The sequence below is a fragment of the Cydia fagiglandana genome, chromosome 5 (assembly GCF_963556715.1).
Source record: "Cydia fagiglandana chromosome 5, ilCydFagi1.1, whole genome shotgun sequence".
NCBI classification, from domain to species: domain Eukaryota; kingdom Metazoa; phylum Arthropoda; class Insecta; order Lepidoptera; family Tortricidae; genus Cydia; species Cydia fagiglandana.
This window is the reverse complement of record NC_085936.1, coordinates 7,981,650-8,003,683: the sequence shown is the minus strand read 5'-3', so window position 1 is coordinate 8,003,683 and position 22,034 is coordinate 7,981,650. Positions and strand designations below refer to the sequence as shown.

The 22,034-nt window shown below is 40.0% G+C and overlaps 1 protein-coding gene across 4 annotated transcripts in view; it reads right to left on the bottom strand.

The window, feature by feature from the left end:
• Positions 1-4,583: 4,583 nt before the first annotated feature.
• LOC134664374 (PHD finger protein 14) overlaps positions 4,584-22,034 on the bottom strand; it is a 30,321-nt gene continuing 12,870 nt past the window's right edge. Inside the window, exons 5-21 of one of the 4 annotated variants that reach the window (XM_063520956.1) lie at positions 20,645-20,773; positions 20,298-20,380; positions 19,241-19,395; positions 17,473-17,625; positions 15,823-15,938; positions 15,237-15,355; positions 14,088-14,273; positions 13,083-13,273; positions 11,832-11,950; positions 10,601-10,736; positions 8,926-9,712; positions 8,584-8,691; positions 8,277-8,336; positions 7,664-7,753; positions 6,951-7,072; positions 6,028-6,136; positions 4,584-4,827 (exon numbers count right to left, since the gene is read on the bottom strand). In XM_063520956.1, coding sequence (XP_063377026.1) covers positions 4,807-4,827; positions 6,028-6,136; positions 6,951-7,072; positions 7,664-7,753; positions 8,277-8,336; positions 8,584-8,691; positions 8,926-9,712; positions 10,601-10,736; positions 11,832-11,950; positions 13,083-13,273; positions 14,088-14,273; positions 15,237-15,355; positions 15,823-15,938; positions 17,473-17,625; positions 19,241-19,395; positions 20,298-20,380; positions 20,645-20,773 — 2,684 coding nt within the window. In that variant the 3' untranslated portion in view covers positions 4,584-4,806. The remainder of the gene's footprint in view (positions 4,828-6,027; positions 6,137-6,950; positions 7,073-7,663; positions 7,754-8,276; positions 8,337-8,583; positions 8,692-8,925; positions 9,713-10,600; positions 10,737-11,831; positions 11,951-13,082; positions 13,274-14,087; positions 14,274-15,236; positions 15,356-15,822; positions 15,939-17,472; positions 17,626-19,240; positions 19,396-20,297; positions 20,381-20,644; positions 20,774-22,034) is intronic. The other 3 variants (XM_063520957.1, XM_063520958.1, XM_063520959.1) reach the window with 3 other exon arrangements.

Sequence of the window (22,034 nt, the reverse complement as noted above, 5' to 3'; positions counted from 1 at the left end):
ACAACAGCGGCAAACTATGAGAAAACACAAGTTTTCCATATGAAGAAATTATGCAGTTTGGCCGAACTTCGTACGGAGATGAACAAACTTTGGCCGAGAATGTGGCGTCGCAGCGATAAGTTGTCCTGGCCATGTACTCCCATCGGTACATGGGAGCGGGCAAGTCGACTTTCCATACGAACCTGTCTAGCTACCACCTTGTGATTCGTTACAACTATGCGAAAGCAAAGAACGCACTTTTGCACTGGTTCACCTGCCCATTCGACTCGACTGCAATTGGAATGAAACCCCTTTGCCTAGCCTAATAATGCTTAGAATTGTAAAACAGGACTATTCCTGTAGTGATGACCGTATTGTTTACTATCATTTCAACAGTATGTTTGCAGTAGGTAATGTAATAACTTACATTGTTTTTAATGTTTTACTGCCCCTTGGCTAAATTGTAGCTACCTATGTGATGTTCCTAGCACCCGTAAAACTAAGTAATTCTAGACGGCACAGGGAACAATTGAGGATTCTACAGTTACCTTGTACTTACAAATCTGCCAAAAAATGTTGAACTGATTCCAATGATATTATTCCTACCTAGGAGGAAATAACCCGACTCGTAAATATGGACAATAGTTATTTGTTTTACAAGGGGGCAAAGTTGTTGTTTAACCGCTCGTGCTAATATTGATACCCGAGCAAGCGAAGGATTCCAAAATTGAACCACGAGCGTAGCGAGTGGTTCGAAAAATGGAATCTTGAGCATTGCGAGGGTTTCAAAGCACGAGGGTTAAACAAAATTTACCCCCGAGTGAAACACAAAATTTTTCACCACAACCAATCCGAGGCAAATATTAAATGTAATTAATACCAAACAAAAAAAAACCAAATCAAATCCAAATGAATGTTATTAAATATTTATCATCCATAATCATCGTTTAAAAGTCAATTCTACCAGCCAACATAAGAAAACAACTCAAAATTTGCATTTGATTACTTTGCCTCACATGTGAATAAAATGAAACTTTGCTATCAGTTTTTGAAGTGCAAAGTAAGCCTTTCCGAGCTGGTGTGGTGAAAATCAATTTAAAAGGAATAGGTGTCGCATACTAAAGTAGTAAATCTGAAATATCGTCGCGGTAATTGTAACTAATACCTACCTGATTTATGGTGATGGTATTTTCAACTCCTTCTGCTTTTAATATTAGTTGTAAATTGTTGTTCAATACAATTTTCGTGATTCGCGACGCTAGAGAATTCTAGTATCAAGTAGCGATACTTACTGCGAAAATAATAGTCTTTTTGGTACCACAACCTGATGTATGGAGTGATCACTTTATTCTTACTACATATAAATATTTCTCTACGGTGTAGCTTAACACATCGCAGAGTGGATTATTAATAACTTCTCATCCTTCCTCAGAGTTAAACGGTAAATTAGATCTACAGGTATAGTTGACGGTTCAATTCTAAATGCCATTGCCATCGTCGCAGTTCAAAATTGTATAGTTCCAGTAAAAGCCCCACCCCAAGTGGCGTCTTTGTTCGAAATTCGAAGTTTACTGGAGAACAATAACTTCGGAGTGACGTACGTACCTATTGTCGTGGAGGTGCCATCTGGAAACTGGGGGCTCATTACAATCACTTGCCGAACTCAGGTAAGTGAACCAGTTTATAAAAGGACTCTAATTCGAATGTTGAAATGTGCAAATATTAAATACATGCTTACTTACCTACTATGGAACCAACAGCAGTAAGTAATATTGGCATAGATCGATTATTTACTTACATTAAGTAGCTGGTCAGTTACCAATCGGAATTAAAGTAGGTAATCGTTATAATATTAGAAGAAAATAGTCTTGAAATGTATAGGCTCCCTTACATTCCACGGCTCTTCTATTTCCGCACAGACGTTTTTTCGTGAAAGTGCATGCTAATCGATTTTAACGTTTCCGGGTAAACGATTGAACAAATTATATCCATTTGAATTAAGAGTGCTTTTTCAGTTATCGTTGTTAGAAAACGCCTATCGACGTTTGTCGATGTAAAATTGTTACCTTGGCTGTGCCCCCTTGAAACCAGTATGTCCTATGCTTGGGACCACGTTACGGTGGTCCGCGACGTAAACTCGTCGTCACCCAATCAACGGCAACGAGGAAGCGACTTGCGCGCGTGGCTGGCTGAGGATTAATAGTGATTAATGCTGATATTAGATAACTTATGCCCCTTATGCATAGCTCGGTATTGATGAACGATGTCCGATTAAACGGATTAGTATGTACCAACGGGAAATGCAACGGAAGTCTTATTTTATGATGGTATTGATGATTTACCGCGTATGGCTAGTCTCTATGCATCTGGGTCCTATACAAGAAGTTTTGTTGTACGAGTAATAAAAGGAGTTTAGCATAAAAACTTTTTACAAAAAAAGAAAACCGACTTCAAAAAGGATGAAATAAAATATTATCCTTTTTAAGTCTATGCGTTACTAACTGATATGTTTGAAGTCGGTGCCAAGCCAACTTTTGAAGCATAGGTACCATGATTTTGGTGCGATTCGATAAGGATGTACGTTAGATTGCCTTACACGACGACAATGAACGTACTTTCTGTAGGTACAGTCGACGTTAAAAATATGTTTACACTTTTCGTCTTATTACAAAGGAGTAAGGTGCAAAAGTGTAAACATATATTTGACGTCGACTGTACCTAAGAACACACCTCAGAACACACGATCAAACCTTCTTGGCACAGTCCGTACCATGTTTGTCGGCACGCAAGCGTGGGATTGGGACTGAAGTTATTTCCCGTCCCTTATTCAGAGGACTACATTTCAAAATATAAAACAATTCAAGGAATTTACTTTCTTGCCAAATTTCACCTAAAGCGGTTCAGTTGTTTAGCCATGAAAAGGCGACAAAGAGGCAGACAGAATTACTTACACATTTATAATAGTTATTAGTACAGTTCTAATGGGATTTATAGTCATAAAGCTGATTATTTTTGACGGGTATTATTACTACTTGGCTTGGCACCGACTTCAAACATATCAGTTAGTAACGCATAGACTTAAAAAGGATAATATTTTATTTCATCCTTTTTGAAGTCGGTTTTCTTTTTTTTGTAAAAAGTTTTTATTTTTCCATTTTTAGTTTTAACGCATTGTTAAGAGCGCGACGCATGAATGAAAAACAACATCATGCATGATTAACACTAAATTCGTGTACCTACTTTAATAAATATGTAATCAGGAATTTTCTCGGGCCTGTCTGGGAAATTATAATTCCTGTCACTTCACTAAATCCATCCTCCGCCCCGCCACTGACCCAATCCCTCAAACCCCCCCCCCCCCCCCCCCCGATCACTCTACCTCTCAGCGCATCAACCCCTGATTCATGTACCAGTCGGCCATGAACCAGCAGCCCATCAACCACCATTACCCGACCCCTTAATCCCCGACCCCTTAACTCCTAACCCTAACCCCCGATCAGAAGCCTTACCAGCTTACCAAGAGTGTGACATTGATTTATTCGCTAGCGTGTGTGTACTTACTTTCTTTGCATCTCGCTCGTACTGGCATATTAGTGCGAGCGAGATGCATAAAAAGTAAGTTACGAAGACGTTAGCGTTACTATATGTCAATGTCAAACTCGTGGTAAGGCTACACTTGCACTACATCAAATTGGCGGTGTTCGGAAGCAAATGCTCGAGTTACTTTAGAAAACACCGAAATCACTTTACACGTGCCTTTAAAAACTGAGGAGTTCCCTCAATTCCTCATGGATTCCATCATCAGACCAGAACCAAAAATAATACGGAAACACCTCGGAGGCAACTCCTTCCAAACAAAAAAAGAATTACTCAACTCGGATCACAGGTGCCGGAGTAATCGCTGAACATACTACATTTAAAAAATCATCATCATTATCATCAAAACAATCATCATCATCAGGTCTACTTCATCAAAATGGTGGTTTTCGGAAGAAAATGCTCGAGTTGCTTAAGAAAACACCCAAATCGCCATGCATGTGCCTTTAAAAATTGAGGAGTTCCCTCAATTCCTCATGGATCCCATCATCAGAACAGAACCAAATTAAAATGGGACCAACTCGGAGGTAGCTCCTTTCAAACAAAAAAAGAATTACTCAAATCGGACTACGGGCCTCGGAGTAATCGGTGAACGTACATAGAAAAAAAAAATAGCCACAACCGAATACAGAACCTCCTCCTTCTATGAAATGGAAGTCGGTTAAAAAGCTGGTACTTTCAAGCTTTAACAGAAAATTTACGTCCAGCAGGTACGTTACATTAGGAAGTCGTATGCCGTATTAAATATCTGTAGGTATCATTATTGCAACTAACAACTCATTTAAATTATTCCAACTAACAACTCATTTAAATTATTGAAACTAACAACTCATTTAAATTATTGCAACTGACAACTAACAATAGCCAGTAAATTGCGGTTAGTACCTAGGTAATAAAAGCGAGTTATCAATATGTATTTGAATGAATGAATAAATAAATACAGCGCCCATTTAAAATGGTACAAACAAGTTGTAAAGGTTACTTTTCAACAAAATGAAAGACAAATATCCTTAGTAGTTAAGTATTTATTTTAAAGTTTGACATTAACCTTAATCCTAATGCATTACACGTCGATATTTATAATACGATCTTAATAAATAATTTACTCTTATATCACATTAAATGTCTAAACCATGAATAAAGCCACAAATAACTTTAGGGAAAACACTGATTTGGATAATTTTCTTCCGTTAATACTCGTAAATGATGCGCACAAAAAATTTACAACCGTTAGTTGTTTTCTTCTACATCCTGTAACAAATAATACAATTGTTTAGCATATGGTGAAGGTAGAAAGGTAAGTTTATATATGTAGTTCAAAAAAGTACAGGTCGATTCACGAAAGCTGGCACTAATGGAATGAACGAAACTAATTATATCTGCCATTGTGTGACTAACACAGTATCAGTATACAGCCAGAGTTTCCGTTTTTTATTATGTTACACACAAAGATATTTCCACTAATTCCATTCGTGAATCTACATCACAGGCAAAACATCCTCCAGACTGAGCATAGTCGCGCTATCCCCTCTGCCACGCATACGGTAATTTTACTCCATGTTCGAGTCGAAAGTGTCTTTGTGTGACGTCCGTGTCTTTGAACGGACCAATCACAGCGCGGGACTTCGCTCACCTCGTCCCGCGCACCCCCGCATTTTTGGCATCGTCGGTTGCATGAAATAATTGCTCTATACTCGGTCTAGAGGATTCCTAGTCTATGATCCACATGTAGTACGTTGTGTTGTTGATATGCCAATGTATTTTAAAATGAATCTGACACTTGTGGATGCTTTTTGTTGAACAGCCAAAGAAATATTAACACTATCTCCCGATGGATAGTTTATATTAATATTACAGTTATCTAACACACTCGATAGGCATATAAATTGTACTCAAAAATAAAAACCAACAGCTTAAGACCTAAAATCTGGTCGGTGGAGTATGAAATAAATAGAAAAAAAAACAACGGGTTGCACTCCGGGAGTGCCGGCAGAAGTGAAAACTCAACGACATTGTAACTCAAAATATTAATAACATATAGTGCAAAATGTCTGCAGCACTATGTGTAATTGAGGTAAACGCCATCTAGCGTTGTATCGTCGCATTACTTGAAACCCCTAAGCACATCACTGTAAGTACTACTGGTATTACAGTTAGGTATATTAATACCAGTTTGAGGGAATCTCACTAGATGGCGTTTAAATAAAAAAAACAATGACATTGTCCGTCACATATCGCGCAAGCGCCCTGCGCCGCCTAAATGAAACAGCAGGCTCAGGCATACATTTTCGCCGCGCGGTAGAAAGAGAGGAGAGACGCCTTACGCCTTACGCCTTACGCTGTCTCGAGTTTCTCATTTTTTCCACACCTCAAAAAGTGCACAGCGCCGCTAAAGACGTTTTCACTTCAAAAATTAATAAATAGAAGAAAATTGATTTTTTTTTTACTTACAGTAGGGTCGCAATCAGCACAGTGCCACGAGTAGCCTCGTTTCTTAGGGTTCTTGTTCAGCGGCGGCTCCAGGCATGTGAAATGGTACCTCTTGTTGCACTCGTCACACCTGGAAAAACCATAAACATTGGTCATTCATAGCAGCATTTTATAATTAAAGAGGTTGAGAAAGGTCATGTGGTCACTTTTTTGACCAAATACATCTGCTGATAATAAAACCTCGGGTAAAAATGTCTCAAGATAGCTTTTTCGGGTTATTCGCGACGGTCTAGAACGCAAAATGACTAGTTTGCCTATATCGCTCTTCGCTCTTTTGCATTCTAAACCGTTCGCGATGTAGACTAAAAGCGATATAGGCAAAATATTACACTAGTCATTTTTCGTTGTAGACCGTTCGCGACTATACCGCTTTTTCTGCGTATCTGGGTGTTTGGTGGAGAAAACGAGGGGAGGCCTTTGCTCAGCAGTGGGACACCAAAATAGGCTAATAAAAATAACTGAGTGTTTACCGTACCAACGGAGCGATTGCGGACGTTCACAAAGCTTCACAATACATCTCACGGGAGTTTTTACCCGGCGTATCCCAGTGATTTGTTTGCAGCAACAAGACGCAGTGCTTATGTCGGCGGCCGATCGTAAGATTAGGCAGATCGTAATGTTCCTGTGTAATGTTTTGACGATAATCACATTAAACCAATATATAGGTAGGATAGGTTCGTTAGGTTGCTTCAGCTGCCCGAAGGGCAAACTGCCTAGAAATAGGAGCCCCGCGTAGCGGGGCTTCGTCGACTCACAGGATGAGCCAAAGATTTTCACGTTTCACGATATGCCTAGGGATTTCACGATCTGCCTAGGAATTTCACGATCTGCCTGATCTTACGATCGGCCGCCGACACTTATATCGTTGTACCACTCGTACTCACCGGACGAGGTTGGCGGGCCCGCCGGGCTGCTGGCACACGTCGCAGTGCGTCATGGGCGACAGCGGCGTGGACGCCGGCGCCGCGCCGCCCGCCTCCGCGCGACCCCGCCCCGCGCGCGCGACCTGGCACACCAAGTCTCATTATTGTATGTGTATTTTGTCTCACATTTTGCTTAATGAGAGAGTGAGACGCAATGACATTGGACCCAGATATTGGAAGATGGAATACCACCCTTACACATATTAAGGTCTGGCAAATCAATAGTATTGTCTGTAGAAAAAGGCGGCGGTTTTGAAATTGTAGGCGCTAAGTTTCGAATTCCATACAAATGTTGAATTTCACGTTTCTGCTTTTTTGCCGCATTTTGACACGTCTCGCTGATCAGAGTCTAGAAGTCATTAAAACTTTTAACCTAATTTTCGGGTTAGGTTTACATTTGGTTTTTTGTTATACAAATATTTAACACTAATAATGGGCCGATACTGACGATATAAGTACGGAAATCTAAGCCCATAACCTAGTCTCGCTATATAAAAGGCAAATGGAAAAAATAATGAATAGAATTACACACACACAGAGGTAAGAAAGTATGGAGATACAGGACACGTATCTAAAACTAAAACTTACACTGATTACATGACTTAATTTGTATGCATGGCTGTCCCTGCGGTGCATCACCACACACACAATGCATACACACAACATAAACTTACCTTCTGCGCAGGTTTAACTTGCTCAAGCACTACTTGAGGCATTGATTTTTCGGGCTCAATCTGATTTTGATTGAGTTCCTTTTTCGGAGGCTTGCGTAAGAGATGTCAGTATGAGATACAATTTGGAAAAAGGTATATTTTATACAAATGTTGGAATAAAAATGCTTATTATACTTAGACTATTGATCATTTTATAGCCAAGAGCGTTATTTTATTACTTTTCTAATGAATATGTAGTTATCATTTCAAACTATTTTGCTAGTATAATTATATATAATACCTACCTACAAGATGGAAGGACGTAGTGCTACAAGATGATCGAATGCAAAGTGTCCGAAAACGACGTCGAGGATAGGGCAAAGTGGAAGCGAAAGACACGGAAAGCTGACCCCATCACCATTTGGGATATATTACTCGGAAGAGAGATAATACCTACCTATAATCGTATAAGGGTTACCTTCATTTTAATATAAACCTACGTGCTTCTAATTAAGGTTTATAGTCGCATTCCTGCGTCAAAAATCTTTGAACGTTAAGTGACCGTTCCGGAACGTTATTACAATGGGATAAGGTCTACCAATAGTGAGTTTAATCTGTTGGTGTCAGTACTTACGGCTATGGCTTCTGGTGTATCCGCGGCCGGAGGTTTGGCAACTACTTCTTGCTCGGCGTGCTGTACAAAAACATATTTTTTTATATAAATACAAAGATAAGAAGCGCACGAATGAGGGTAATTATTATTAAATCTAAAATCGAAGCCATGGTTCCTAAGAACAGATTTCGCTCATAGTTTCTGACTTCTCTATACTGACCCATTTGGATTGATCACGCTGTATAACGTAAAGCGTTTATTATAATTTTGTTAAAATATATTTTCCTAAAAGTGTATTTGCAGCTAGTTTGAACGTTAAGTATAATACCTTGGAAAGTTTCCTCATGACAGCAGGCGGTGGCCCATCGTTGCTGTCTGTGGGCACGTAGAACATCTGCGTATCCAGGGAGCCATCCGGCTTTGGGATCGGCTTGATCTACAAAACAATTTATATAGCACATCAGAACCCTCAACTATACATATAGATTAATCTTTGGAAAGCCATATTTATCACGCTTGAAGCACCAATCACTATGATATTAGTGAGAATAATTCTAACGTGACCTGTTAATTCAATAAAGAGGTTTATATATCGTGGCTTGTTTTTTGAGCCTCACATAGTTTACAATAAATGTACAGTAACATAAACAAAGAGATAGTCCTGTCTTACCTTAATAGTAATTCTTGGATGAGGCATATCTGGATTCTCCATATCCTGCGTTTTCTTCTTCCTCTTGTGCTTATGAGACTTGGACGGCGACCGCAGAAAATCGGGCGAATACCGCGACCGATGCTTTTCTTTCCTGCGTTTCCTATTCGCTTTATACGTAGCTATATCCGAAGATAAGTTAGCTAGAGTATTCTCAATAGAGCTTTCGATAGTTTTGCTGTCCCGTTCTTTCGGTTCTGTGAGAAGAGAGGAGAATGACGAGTTATGGGATAGGAAGCTGGAATCCTCCCGTTTAGTTGGTGTCGCGGTTGCGGAGGCGTTTGAGTTTTCGTTGTGAGAATCGTTAGGGCTGTCCGCGACTATGGGGGTTATCGACATGAGAGGGGTGTTTGTCAAAGTAGGGGAAGTGAATGCACGTTTGTGCATCTTCTTTGAGAGTGACTCTTCTCCGCCGGAAGCGCCATGTTCTTTCTTTTTCTTGATTCTTTTATCTTTCTTCTTGGATTCAGTTTCGACATCATCGCTGATGAAATCGAAGGGTTTTATAGTAACTTTGATAGGTGATACATTTTCTGCGGTGGCTACTTTGACAAGTTTCTCCTTTTCAGCCTTGGGAGTTCTTTCCTGCTTGTGTTTAGCAGGTGGGGAGTTGGGCACGGAAGCAGGGCTCAGTGGGTCGGTGATGATGGCGCCATCCTTGCTGTATCTGATGCGAGAACGGCGCGGTACTTTCTTTTCGAGTACTTCTGGTTCTGAGTCTGACGTTTTGTCGCACTCCGAGCATTGCCTGTAGAAGCAAATAAGGCATGCAATAAGTCTTGTAAAGTTAAAATATCCACTAAAGATCTACAGTTTAATTAACTAGGATGTTAAAAAGTTACTATGGTCGGCTACGGAGTGTTTGAAGGTTTGGCTGTATATAAAAACCGGGCAAGTGCGAGTCGGACTCGCGCATGTAGGGTTCCGTACCATAATGCAAAAAACGGCAAAAAAAAACGGTCACCCATCCAAGTACTGACCCCGCCCGACGTTGCTTAACTTTGGTCAAAAATCACGTTTGTTGTATGGGAGCCCCACTTAAATCTTTATTTTATTCTATTTTTAGTATTTGTTGTTATAGCGGCAACAGAAATACATCATCTGTGAAAATTTCAACTGTCTAGCTGTCACGGTTCGTGAGATAAAGCCTGGTGACAGACGGACGGACGGGCGGACGGACGGACGGACAGCGAAGTCTTAGTAATAGGGTCCCGTTTTACCCTTTGGGTACGGAACCCTAATAAAAACGCAATATACAAACTAATTTTGGTCCCAAAACTCAGCTACTTTCTTTCCAACGTTCCAACTGTTTTTTAGGTAGTGTAAGTTACTTTTGTAGTCAGGGTCGCCATGAGAGCTCGCTGTCCTGTAGTCTACAACACTAGTACGTTACCAGCCGTAGAGCTTGGTCTTCTTGGGCGGGCGCTGCAGCGGCGGGTTGAGACGGTGATGGATGATGTAGGCACTAGGCAGGGTCGCCATGATAGTTGTCTGTCGTAGTCTACAATACTAGTACGTTACCAGCCGTATAGCTTGGTCTTAGACGCGTGCAGCATCGAGTTGATGCTGTGATGGATGTTATAGGCAGGGTCGCCATGATAGTTGTCTGTCGTAGTCTACAATACTAGTACGTTACCAGCCGTAGAGCTTGGTCTTCTTGGGCGGGCGCTGCAGCGGCGGGTTGAGACAGTGCAGGTGGTAGTGTTGGCGGCACGTGTCGCACGCAGCCATGAGGTGCCGCTCGCTGTGCCGCCCGCATACCGCGCATGCGCCTATTGCCACATCATTATATTAAAAACTTGTAATAGGGTATTTTCCTACTAGTCAAATCAGTTACTTTTTTAGAACTAGCAAAAGATTTGCTAATATGGAATTTATATGAAACATTACATCGTGACGTTACGGTCAACTCACGTACTTTTTATATTTCTATCCAATTTATTAAATAGAACTTGTGTTTAAAAATGACTCCTACCTGTGTTTTTCTAATAATTATCTGGTGCTTTATTTCATGCATGGTGTAAAATAATTTATATTACGATAACATGTAGTGAAATTATCGGTATATACTCTCAGTGACTTCACAAGATATTTACATAAGATGTACTGTTCGTAATTTATTTTTAGATTTGATTAAGAAAACAAAAATGAATGGCGTGCAATAAAATTTGACAATGCTAAAGGCATTAAGTTTTTACAATTATTTAAGGATGAGGTGCATGAAAATGTAAGTTAGATAGTATAAGATATTCGCAAGGTTAAATATATTTTACAGTATCTACATAAAAATTACAGCATGATTAAATAAATAAATAGATTTCAATTCCGTTGTCTTTGATATTTTCAAGAAACTATTAAGAGCCAACAGGAGTGCTCATTTCTCCATACAAACGTACTCGACTGTTTCCTCCGTGGGTTTTGATGCTAGAGCAATGCTTTTTTCAACACAGAATAATATTGTCAATATCTGTGTCGTACGTTTTGCTTTTATTGATATTTGTTTTTTAAGGCACTAGAGCCCTTCAAAAATGGCCAAAATGGCCTAATTGACTATGCCGCAATGAGAGGCGTAGTATTCAAAACTAATATCAATTAGCGAAAAAAGCAAAACGGTCCGACACAGATAATTTCATAATCATTTAGATTTCCAAGTTTGGTTAGGATTGGTTGAGTTTTGGAGGAGGAAACAGTCGAGTACGAAACCTCGATTTTTGAGATTTCTACGCGAGATTTTTCGCCTTATCCTTATCGCACTAGTTTTAGGAGCCGCTTCCGTTAGCGAGACGGGTATATTTGCCTAAAATATTTAAAACTCAGCTCCTGTTTTGTCTTAATATTTATTAATTGATAGTCATGAATACACTTACCTTCAAGAGACGTAGACAAGACTTTTCCTTGGCGAGCGTCCGGGTTGTCGCTAAGAGGAAAACCAACGCCCATCTTAAGAGCAGCCGCGGTGGGCACTGACATAGACCTGGCGGCCAACCTACTATGCAGTATTCGGCATGTGGTAACGTACATAACTTATCATAAATTGGTGAATACTCGAGCGTTCTATCGTCATTATTCTCTCTAAAATCTTACGAGTACTACAATACAAGGACATCGAAGGACAATACGCATTAATATTTATATGTAAAATAAAGACGCGAAGCACGAAGTATTTCGTGCATTGACCCGCCTGTTCCTATCTCTATCGCACGCGCATAATTATATTGCTTTCCCGCCCATGACATGATGCCAGCGGTCACGAGTGCCGCTGTACGAGTGGGACAGCAATATACTAATGCGCGTCAGAATCGTCAGATATAGGACCAGGCGGATTAATTCGTGCTTAGCGGCCTTACTTAACACTTCGTATCGTATTACATAATCGTAATAAAGTATATATTCTTTGGTCAGGGTAATGACGAAAATCAACGCCATAAAAAGCTGAATATTCACCTGATACCATACAACTTTATGAGGAAAGGCAAGTCGAAAGCGATTGCAATTTAATATGAAAATACGTGGGGGGGGTGTCTTTTATGTGGTAAGAGAATGACAAAAATAAAGTTGTATGGTTAATAAAATAAGATCAATCAAACTGTGATTTCTAATTCAAGTCCAAAAAACCTACCAATATCACAGTGGCTTATGTCGTGATCGATATTACAATTGGTGGTTAAGATCTGAATTAGCTGTAGGTAAAATATTTCTTCCAAGTAACAATCCTTACTTTAGTTTAGTGTATTAGTAAAGAATGGCTACTTTCATTTGCCTTTACAATAATTTCTAGAGAACAGCCAATTACACATTGTAAAATGTACACATTTAATTTTAAGACCAAGTGAGTCTACGCATTTTTATAACTATAACTATATGAAATGAAAGCAGATTGCAAAATTGTTGTTTACATTCATATTCGCAATTGAACACTAACTTTAATAAAAGCTAATTGTGCGGAGTCTATCTTGGTCTGTAATCAATTTCATTCATTCATTCATTAATCAATTTGCTAAGTTGAAATCATACGTATATTATGTATTCATTTCTTTACCTCGATAGATTGCAATAAGGGTGAAAAAATGTATACATATTTATGAAATCGACTGTCCATAAATAACACCAACACATACCGTTTCTGCAGCTGCTGTGGCGTGACTTTCGGAGTAGACCGCGCCAGGACCGGCGGCAGAAGAGGCTTCTCCTCCATTATGGGGGGCAGCGTTTTGGCGGGACAGATGGCTGTGAGCGCTTCGTATATCTTCTGGAGGGCTTGCTTGGTTGACGTCAACTCGGCCAGTGCTTCGGTGTTTTCTTTCGAAGCCTGGTAAAAAAGTATTGCTTGAATATGTTTTCAGATCCTGGTGAGACCTATAGATGTCTATCTTGACAAAAAGGCCAGTTAAGTTTATTTGTATAACATAGGTAATATACAGGTTGTACTTTTAAATAAATTTCGATCACTACGTTTTATTCACAAATGCGGATAAAACAAGTGCAAGTTTATATAAGTTATACTTATATAAACTTATATATTTATTGTGTTTTTTTGCTTACATTGTGGGGCAGTTTCACCTTACATAATCATAAGCAGAGGTCGGAATACTCGTGGTAATTTGAATTGTCACTAGGGCTATACAATATTTTGTGTTCTACATTGTATCGATATATGTGTATCGGAAGTCGATAAATGAGAACTCCCCATGGCAGTTAAAAATACCACGATAATTCTGGTCTCTGATCATAAGCGTACCTTAAATCTCGTTCTTATTCGACAATACTCCTTAAGTAGTTACCGACGAACAAATCTGGTGTATACGTACAGTTGTTATGCGTATTGAGATGCTTTATGTCCCTACATAAGTTCATCGAATTGCGAAATATCCACATTGAACCTCTTCACATATTTTTAATGGGTATCGAAATTTCCAGTTTTCAGAATGAAAATTTCCTTAATTTGCTATAAAATTTTCCTGCAATTTCCGAGAACTTTTATGTACTTACGTCAGCAAAGTCTCGTTTTCCTTTGTGAGCCGCTCCAGCGACCGCCTCAATGACGTCACACGACTGTTTCTCTCCAAATAGTGGCCGACGAACAAGTCTGGTGTTAACGTAGTTATGTTTATTGGGATACTTACGTCATCATAATCGGTCCTCAGTTTCTCGTCGCCACCCAGCAAAGTCTCGTTTTCCTTTGTGAGCCGCTCCAACGACCGCCTCAGTGACGTCACACGACTGTTTCTCTCCAAATAGTAGCCAACGAACTCTACTGAAAAGGCGGGGGGCACGTGCCAGCGGCGGGACACGTCTTTCAGGGCGGCCATCTGTGAAATTATGAGTGTACTTAAGCTCTGGTTTCCTCGGAAAGCGGTGCCGTAATACAGCGGTAAAAGACGTCATTAGAACGTTGCCTGTGTAAACCACCAAATGGCGCGGTTTCCTAGAGAGCGGTGATTGACACCGTAACGTTAGAAAGTGGTGCCGCCATTTGCATGATGGCCGTCTTGACGGTGTCGATAGTTTCGTGAACATTTTATTTGATAGCGGTGAAGCCATTTCTACTAAAATCTCGAATGCGCCTTCTGTACCACGAGATTTGAATAAATGATCTTCCGCACTACGATTATTTTCCTCTTCTGATGATTCACCCTCCAAGTAAATTATTAAAGCTAAATCAAGGTCGTCCTCTTTCTCTTCTGGATACGTTTCATTTGACCTTGATGGCTGACGGTGGGTTATGACGCCGTGGAACTTTCCACATGTCGTCACGGTAAAGACGGCCGTTTTTTTGCGTCCGCTCCATGAGGGCCGCTATATGATGGCACCGCTTTAGAGGGCAATCCAAAGCTTTAGACCCAGTTGCACCAAACACAGTTAACGAAGCAGATCTATGAAACTTCCCATGCAATAAAATTTAGCGAACGCTTTAACGGTGACAGACGGCTGTATGAAATTGACCTATATATCAGAGCCATTGTATAGTTCGTTTTTTTAGCATTAGAAATAAGGTAAACAATCTTGATGTGTCTTTTAATTGAAAAACACATTTTAAAAATAAGTTACGACAAATATGTAACAATTATGAATTTAATACGATCATTTTTTATATTCTTCTGCTTTCATAAGTAATCGTTTTTCATTTTTAAAAAGCGTTTTCCAATTAAAAGACATGTCAAGATCGTTTACCTTCTTGCAAGTTCTTTCTAATGCTAAAAACTATAGATAAAATCAGTCACACGCGTCCGCGCTAGTTAGCGTTGCTCATACTATTTTTCATAAGCATTTACCTGTGCGTCTTGAAATTCCAATGCATGCGTGTCAACACCCATGCATTCCGCTTTTCTCTGGAATTTCCTCATTGCCGAAGCGCTGCTAAACAACATTCTCGCCATTTTCTGTGTCGGCACTGCAAACAAGAATCAACCGTAATGCCATCTCCTAAGAGTTGAATTCTGGTATGCATTCTCTATCATGTTATTCTGCATTTGAGCACCACAATGTAATTAGACCGTATCCTTAAAGAAATGTGGTGTTTACAAATAAATAAAAAAAAACGGACAAGTCGAGCGAGATAGCGAGTCGGACTGGCCCACCGAGGGTCTGTACTTTTTAGTATTTGTTGTTATAGGTTGCGGCAAAAGAAAAACATTATCTGTGAAAACTTCAACGGTTCTTCAACTTATCACGGTTCATGAGACACAGCCTGATGACAGACAGGCGGACAGACGGACCGTAGAGTCTTAGTAATAGGGTTCCGTTTTTACCCTTTGGGTAAAAACGGAACCCTATTACTAAGACTCTACATCTCATCATAAACATAACATCTCGTTATATAAAAACAGTCTTAAGTAAAATTTTAAGAATACCGCATACCCCATGGAGGGTTCCTGTTTTCCTTGTGCTGCAAATACTTCTTCCTGTATTTGATAAGTTTCCGTTTGATCCTGGCCTTCTCTTCTGGAGTCGGATTGTTTTGTAACTCGTATTTCCTAGGCAATAAAAACAAAATAAATAGAATAGTTTTTTTAAAAGTGAAAACTTCTTTAGCAGCACTGTGCAATTTTTGTGATAGGGAAAAAAGAGCGTAAGACGTTAGACGCTTCGTAAGACGGACACGTGACCTGATCGAAAAACAGGATGGGGAAAAATGTTAAGCTCGCGAGAGCGTAAAACGTAAGACGCTTCGTAAGACGGACACGTGTACTGATCGAAGAACTGTTACAATGTCACTGTTACAAGTTTTCACTTCTGCCGGCATTCCCAGAGTACAACCCCTTGTTTTTTTATAAAGGAAGAATTTAAAAAAGAATAATTTCTTGGACTTTAAGCACGTGGACACCGGCCTACCGCTCTACTAAGAGAACTTACCCGGTACTGGCAAATACTTCGTATACGCTTCATTGTTTCACAAGCCTTTGTGGGTAAAACATTGAGAGCATACTCTGTACACAATTTCACTCGTTAACTGTACCTACGTTTTCACAAATTAAAGTAAAGTAAAAGTTACATAAAGACTTACATAAAGTATACGTACTTGTAAGCTCATAATCATTACATATATTATGTTATGTGTTCCTGTCGACGAGGGCATTAGTTGAATAAAACTTTTGTTCCTTGAACCATTGATAAAGCTTACTTTTGAATAAATTTAAAGGGAGAGCTATAAAATTGTCTGGAAAACTTGTAAAAAATTCTGATTCTGATTCTGAAGGTTATAGAATAACCACCTTATTCATAAACGTCTACTGAAGTTGACAAGCCGATAATAATCGTTTGTCCTTTTCCATCATACCGATACGTCGGAAAGGGACAAACGATTATTATAGGTTCGTCAACTTTAGTAGACGTTTATGAATAAGGGGGTATGTAGATAAATGAATTTCATACAGAATGGCCACGCACCACACCCGCCCCTAATATAATCACTTCACCCTGCGGCGGCAGCTTCAAGTCTCCTGTCAATCTTAGGTTCGATTAGCAAGAGAGTTCGAAATGCCTGAGTTGTGTAGAGTCAAGTGTAAAAATATGGGTGCACATATCATCTCAAATATATGTCCCATAACTCTTATGCCAGCGACTTAATATGGGACATATTTTTGAGTAAGTTGTCTACACCCATATTTTTACATGACTGTACCAAGACCTATCCCGATTGAAATTAGGGCGCCGCCCTATCTCGATCGCTTCACGTATTTTAGGTGGTACGTAACATTTTTCTCGTACCAGTAATCTCGCCTTGTCGAATCGCTACAAGTGTTAGGTGACCCAAGCCCAAACACACCACTATGCTCTGCCACTCCCCCAACCTGTTTTCTCGGCGTGCGCGCAGCGTGCGACGCGGCGAGCCGCAGTACGCGATACACGGCCGTCGTGAACGCTGTTCGCACTGTTAGTGCTTGAGAAAGGATATCTAGGCTCTCCGAAACATGTCGCGCGAGTGACTAAAAACAAGTGAGTCTAAACCGTAAAATTATTCAATGTTAGTATGTCTCACAACAGTTTAAATTCGATGAGAAAAGGTACCTCTTTTCGGTCCTCAGTTGCAGGGCGAGCCAGTTTCTCTTCCGCTTCTTGACGAGCGTTTTATCAGAGTGCAGTTTGCAGTGCGCGTAGAACGGGTCCGCCTGCTCCGCCTCCTCGGAATGCGCCTCGGCCAGCAGCCCTGCCCTTTGACCGCTAAAACACAGAGCAAACTCCATACAACGTGGTCAATAAATAAGTGCATTTCAGTTGCCAGGGAGGTTTTGGAATTATACTGAGCAACTCTTACCATGGGACCAACCCCGAAATCGCGAAAAAAAATTTACCCTCCCATAGAAAATGGACCAGCCAAAATGCATGAAATAGTCAATTATTTTCGCGATTTCAGGGTTGGTCCCATAGTAAAAGTTGCTGAGTATAATCCCAAAACCTCCCTGGCAACGGTAATGCACTTGTTTTTTGGCTACCCTGTATAGTGACACTCAAGGGACCGGACGTTTTTATGGCATTATAGAGAGTTTTCGTTACATAGAGATTATTAATATGAAAGTAAAGCAACTAGGTATAGCCAACAATTGTCGACGTTATAGAGGGAATCATTATATCGAGTGACGTTTTATGGAGTTTACACTACAATTTATTAATTTAAATTTTGATTCAGGCAACAACGCCCATATTACAAATACAATATTACTATTTAGACGACAGAAAGGTAAATACTTTCAAATACTGAAATTTGTGTTTATTATTTCCAACCACAGACAAAACATCCTCCAGACTGAGCATAGTCGCGCTACCCCCTCTGCCACGCATACGGTAATTTTACTCCATGTTCGAATCGAATCTGTGTTTGTGTGACGTCCGTGTCTTTGAACGGACCAATCACGGCACGGGACTTCGCTCACCTCATCCCGCGGACCCCCGCATTTTTGGCATCATCAGTTGCGTGAAATAATTGCTCTAAATTCGGTCTAGAGGATTCCTAGTCTATGTTTCCAACATATCAAAATGACAGTACGATTGCACTAGTTTATGCAACCGATCACTCATTTAAGGTCATTAGGAGATAACAATAGGATCTTTGCAAGACCCTTTTTTGTTGTGGTGATTTTCTTTTTTTCTGAATTTACTGTTAAAAAACAATAAACAAAACATAACAATAGACATCGTAAAACCGCACCGAACCGCACCGCACCTAAACGAAGTGAGGTCAGCCGATTCAATGAACAATAGTTTTACAACCCCTCGACACCTCACAAAGAATTGGTGGTCAGAATGGTTAACTCGACTGTTAGACTCGAGTTAATAGGGGCAATAAAGCCTATGTTTAGATAAAAGGATAAGGCACGAGCCACTATTAAGGCAATGCCGTCCATATTTTTAAACGTGTCGAGAGTTTTGTTCGAATGTTAATAGGGGCCATAAACAGTATCTTTGTAAAGGTATAAGAAAAAGACGCGAGGTAAAAAGAAAAGACACGAGCCACTATTTAGGCAATTACGTTTTTTTTACTATTCATATTCAGAAAGCTGCTAATGGACTAAGTCAGTGAAAATTAAGCAGAATCAAACATGTTGCAGCGGATAAATAAGGTTTAATCTTTTACAGGACAACTAAGGGTCGGTTGCACCAAACGACGATTTCGTATCGTGAAAGAGTTCGCTAAATTTTTATGTATGGAAAGTTTCATAGTAAAGCGCCGGTGCGCGCCGGCTGACGTTGATCAGTCTGTCAAATGTGGTTGGTGCAACTGGCCCTAAGTGACGTGACACACGCAATGTCTAGCAGAGATTCCACTGAGTGACGTTACCATGTGACGTGGAAGAATGTCTTGCAGAGGCCGGCGTCGCAGCCGACGCAGACGCCGGTGCGCGCGAACGCGGCGTCGGCGCACAGCGCGCACGAGCGCGCGCCCCAGCGGGAGTACGCCATCTCGAATAACGTCACGCCGGATAGTCGCTCCACCTGTATGCGTTTCATTTGTGAGATTTAAGCCCGATTTAGACGATGCAAGAACTCGTATGCGAGTTTCATACCATTGCGGGTTTGGATCGGTCGGTTGAATTGGACGTAACCAGTCCGCAATATAACTAAAATCGTATATCAGTTCGCGAGCCGTCTAAACCAGCCCTATGCGTATTCCATCGCCCACACTTTTAACTGTCCATTGGTAAACCTTATTACGAAAGGCATAAAGTACACCGATGGACAGCTTCAAGAGTGTTGCTGTTTGTACAGTGTCATATTACCTTTTTTTTCTAGAGTCCACCTTTAAGTTGTATCCAGACGAGACAATTTTTCGCCAATCTGATGAAATTCTCCGATCGAACAGGGACGCAAATACAAATTTGATTCCCCGATCACATCAGCAGGTGCGGACATAAAAATGCCAATTTTCATAGTAGATGCAAATTGGTGATTTAATTTGTGTACGTGTGGAAACTAGATTAGATTGACAAATTATTTTCCTGAACAAATCGACTGATTTCGTCAGTCCCGTCTGGATACCCCTTTATACCTCTATATCAGCAAATTTTACGTGAACCTGTGTTGTTTATAATAAAGTGATAACTATTAGGTCTAACTATCATAGTCTCGGTAGAGCGAGACCAATTTTTGTGCAATCATTTATTTCTATAAAAGTTGAATATTCGAGTTTAATATGTACTAGAACAAGTACGCCGGGGCTTTCGAGGCTATCAGATTTCAGTATAAACCATAAGTGTGTTCTCATTTTTTAAACGCTCATTTTCCCACATCTCAATTTTAAAAGTGTGTATAATGCTTCTAAATCAAAAGATAAATCATAACCCTCCTTTTGCGTTGCCGTAGTCGGGTAATAAAAATGGAAGTAAAACAATTTTTACCTCTGAGAATGCCACACCAGGCACGTAAAGAGCACACACAAGATGAACCCATGCTCCAACTTCTGTTTCCTTAAATATGCCACCTAAAATAACGAAACCACATCAGCATTTATCCAAACAACTAAGTGTCATTCTATGGAACTTGCTAACTATGTAAACAAACCACCATATTGTCTCTGAATGATGAATTTACTAGTGACTTTTGTTTATATAGTTAGAATGACACTTTAATGACAATATTTTATAAAAAGGAAAATAATAAAAATAATTTATTGCATGCCACAAACAACTTATAAAGTTGGTACAAAACATAAGGTAATTAACAGCAACACAAGATGAATTTTTACCTTTATTTGGGCAGAGCTCGCAGCTGGGGTCAGTGACCCCCGCTTTGCATGCCTCACAGAACCACGGCTCGGTGGACGCGGAACTCACTGTGCTGGACTCACTAGTGACGTCCGAGACGCCGTAACAGCCTGTAATATAAAATAAATCATTTAGCCTATATACATCCCACTGCTGGGCACAAGCCTCCTCTCAAGCATGAGAAGGTTTGGGCTGTAGTCCCCACACTGTCCCTGTGTGGGTTCGGGAACAGCCTTAATGACACCCCTATCGTATATCGTGCGGCGCGTTATCTTGAACTTATAGCATAGTCTGGCACTGGCAAACCAATTTGCCAGACGAAAAAGAGCAAAATTCAAAATTTATATCTTAGGAGATTGTATGTTTGCGCCTACATCTTTCAGCCACCTATTCCTACTGAAAAAATTGGCTTAACAAGACTACAATTATTACAGAAACAGAGTAGAGAACACTAATAATACAGTAAAATTATACATTTTGCGTTTGCGTCAAATCCGGTAGTTCTGATTTTTTGCAGGCTTGTTTATGATGTTGTCCCAATGAATAATCCAAGTTTGTGACCTCGAGCGCCGAACGCAACTTTGTCAAAAATCGAATAAACCGCATTTTTTTTAGATTTCGGCGATTATAACCCTAAGTACTAGTTTTTGGTAGTAACTTCCTATACTGGAGTCAGTTACGGATCGCTGCCATATATGACCCAAATTTTTTTTATTAAGCTATGAGCTTCATCACATATGATCTCTGAGTAATTCTAAGCATTTCTAGCCTCGGAGGCGATAAGAAGCGTGCGTCTAGTCGAGGAGGGCGGGGTACAAAGATGACCGAAACCCGTCATCATTCAAAAAAATCTGTTCTGGTCTTGGTGGCTACTAGGGCAAGTTTGGTATCATTTTCGTATAAACCGAAGACGTAGAATTCATTGCTGATATTTGTTTTTTTTCAGTATCATAGTAATTTTGCAAGAAAAACGTAAAAAGATAAAAGTTTGGGATGGAGGTTTTTGCTTTGAGAGCTAATAACTTTTGTATAGTGGCCAAAAGTATCATACAAAAAATACTATAATAAAGCGCAATTCATGCAGCTTCTAAACATATACATGTTTAGTAATATCCTACTGCAAAAAGTGGTGAAAAAATTATTAAATGACCGCAGCGCGGGTAGTTGGACTCTCGCTAGGCGGCGTTTATCTTACAAAATGGTCGAGTACGAGTATCTACGTAGGTAACTATGCTTACTTTGCTAGATTTTATGATGACGAATAAAATGCTTTCTGTATATTTAATGTCCGCAGTTTCCAGTACACAGACATAATTCTGGTATAGGTTAAAAAACTAGACACAGGTATCCCCATGTCTAAAGAGGAGGGCG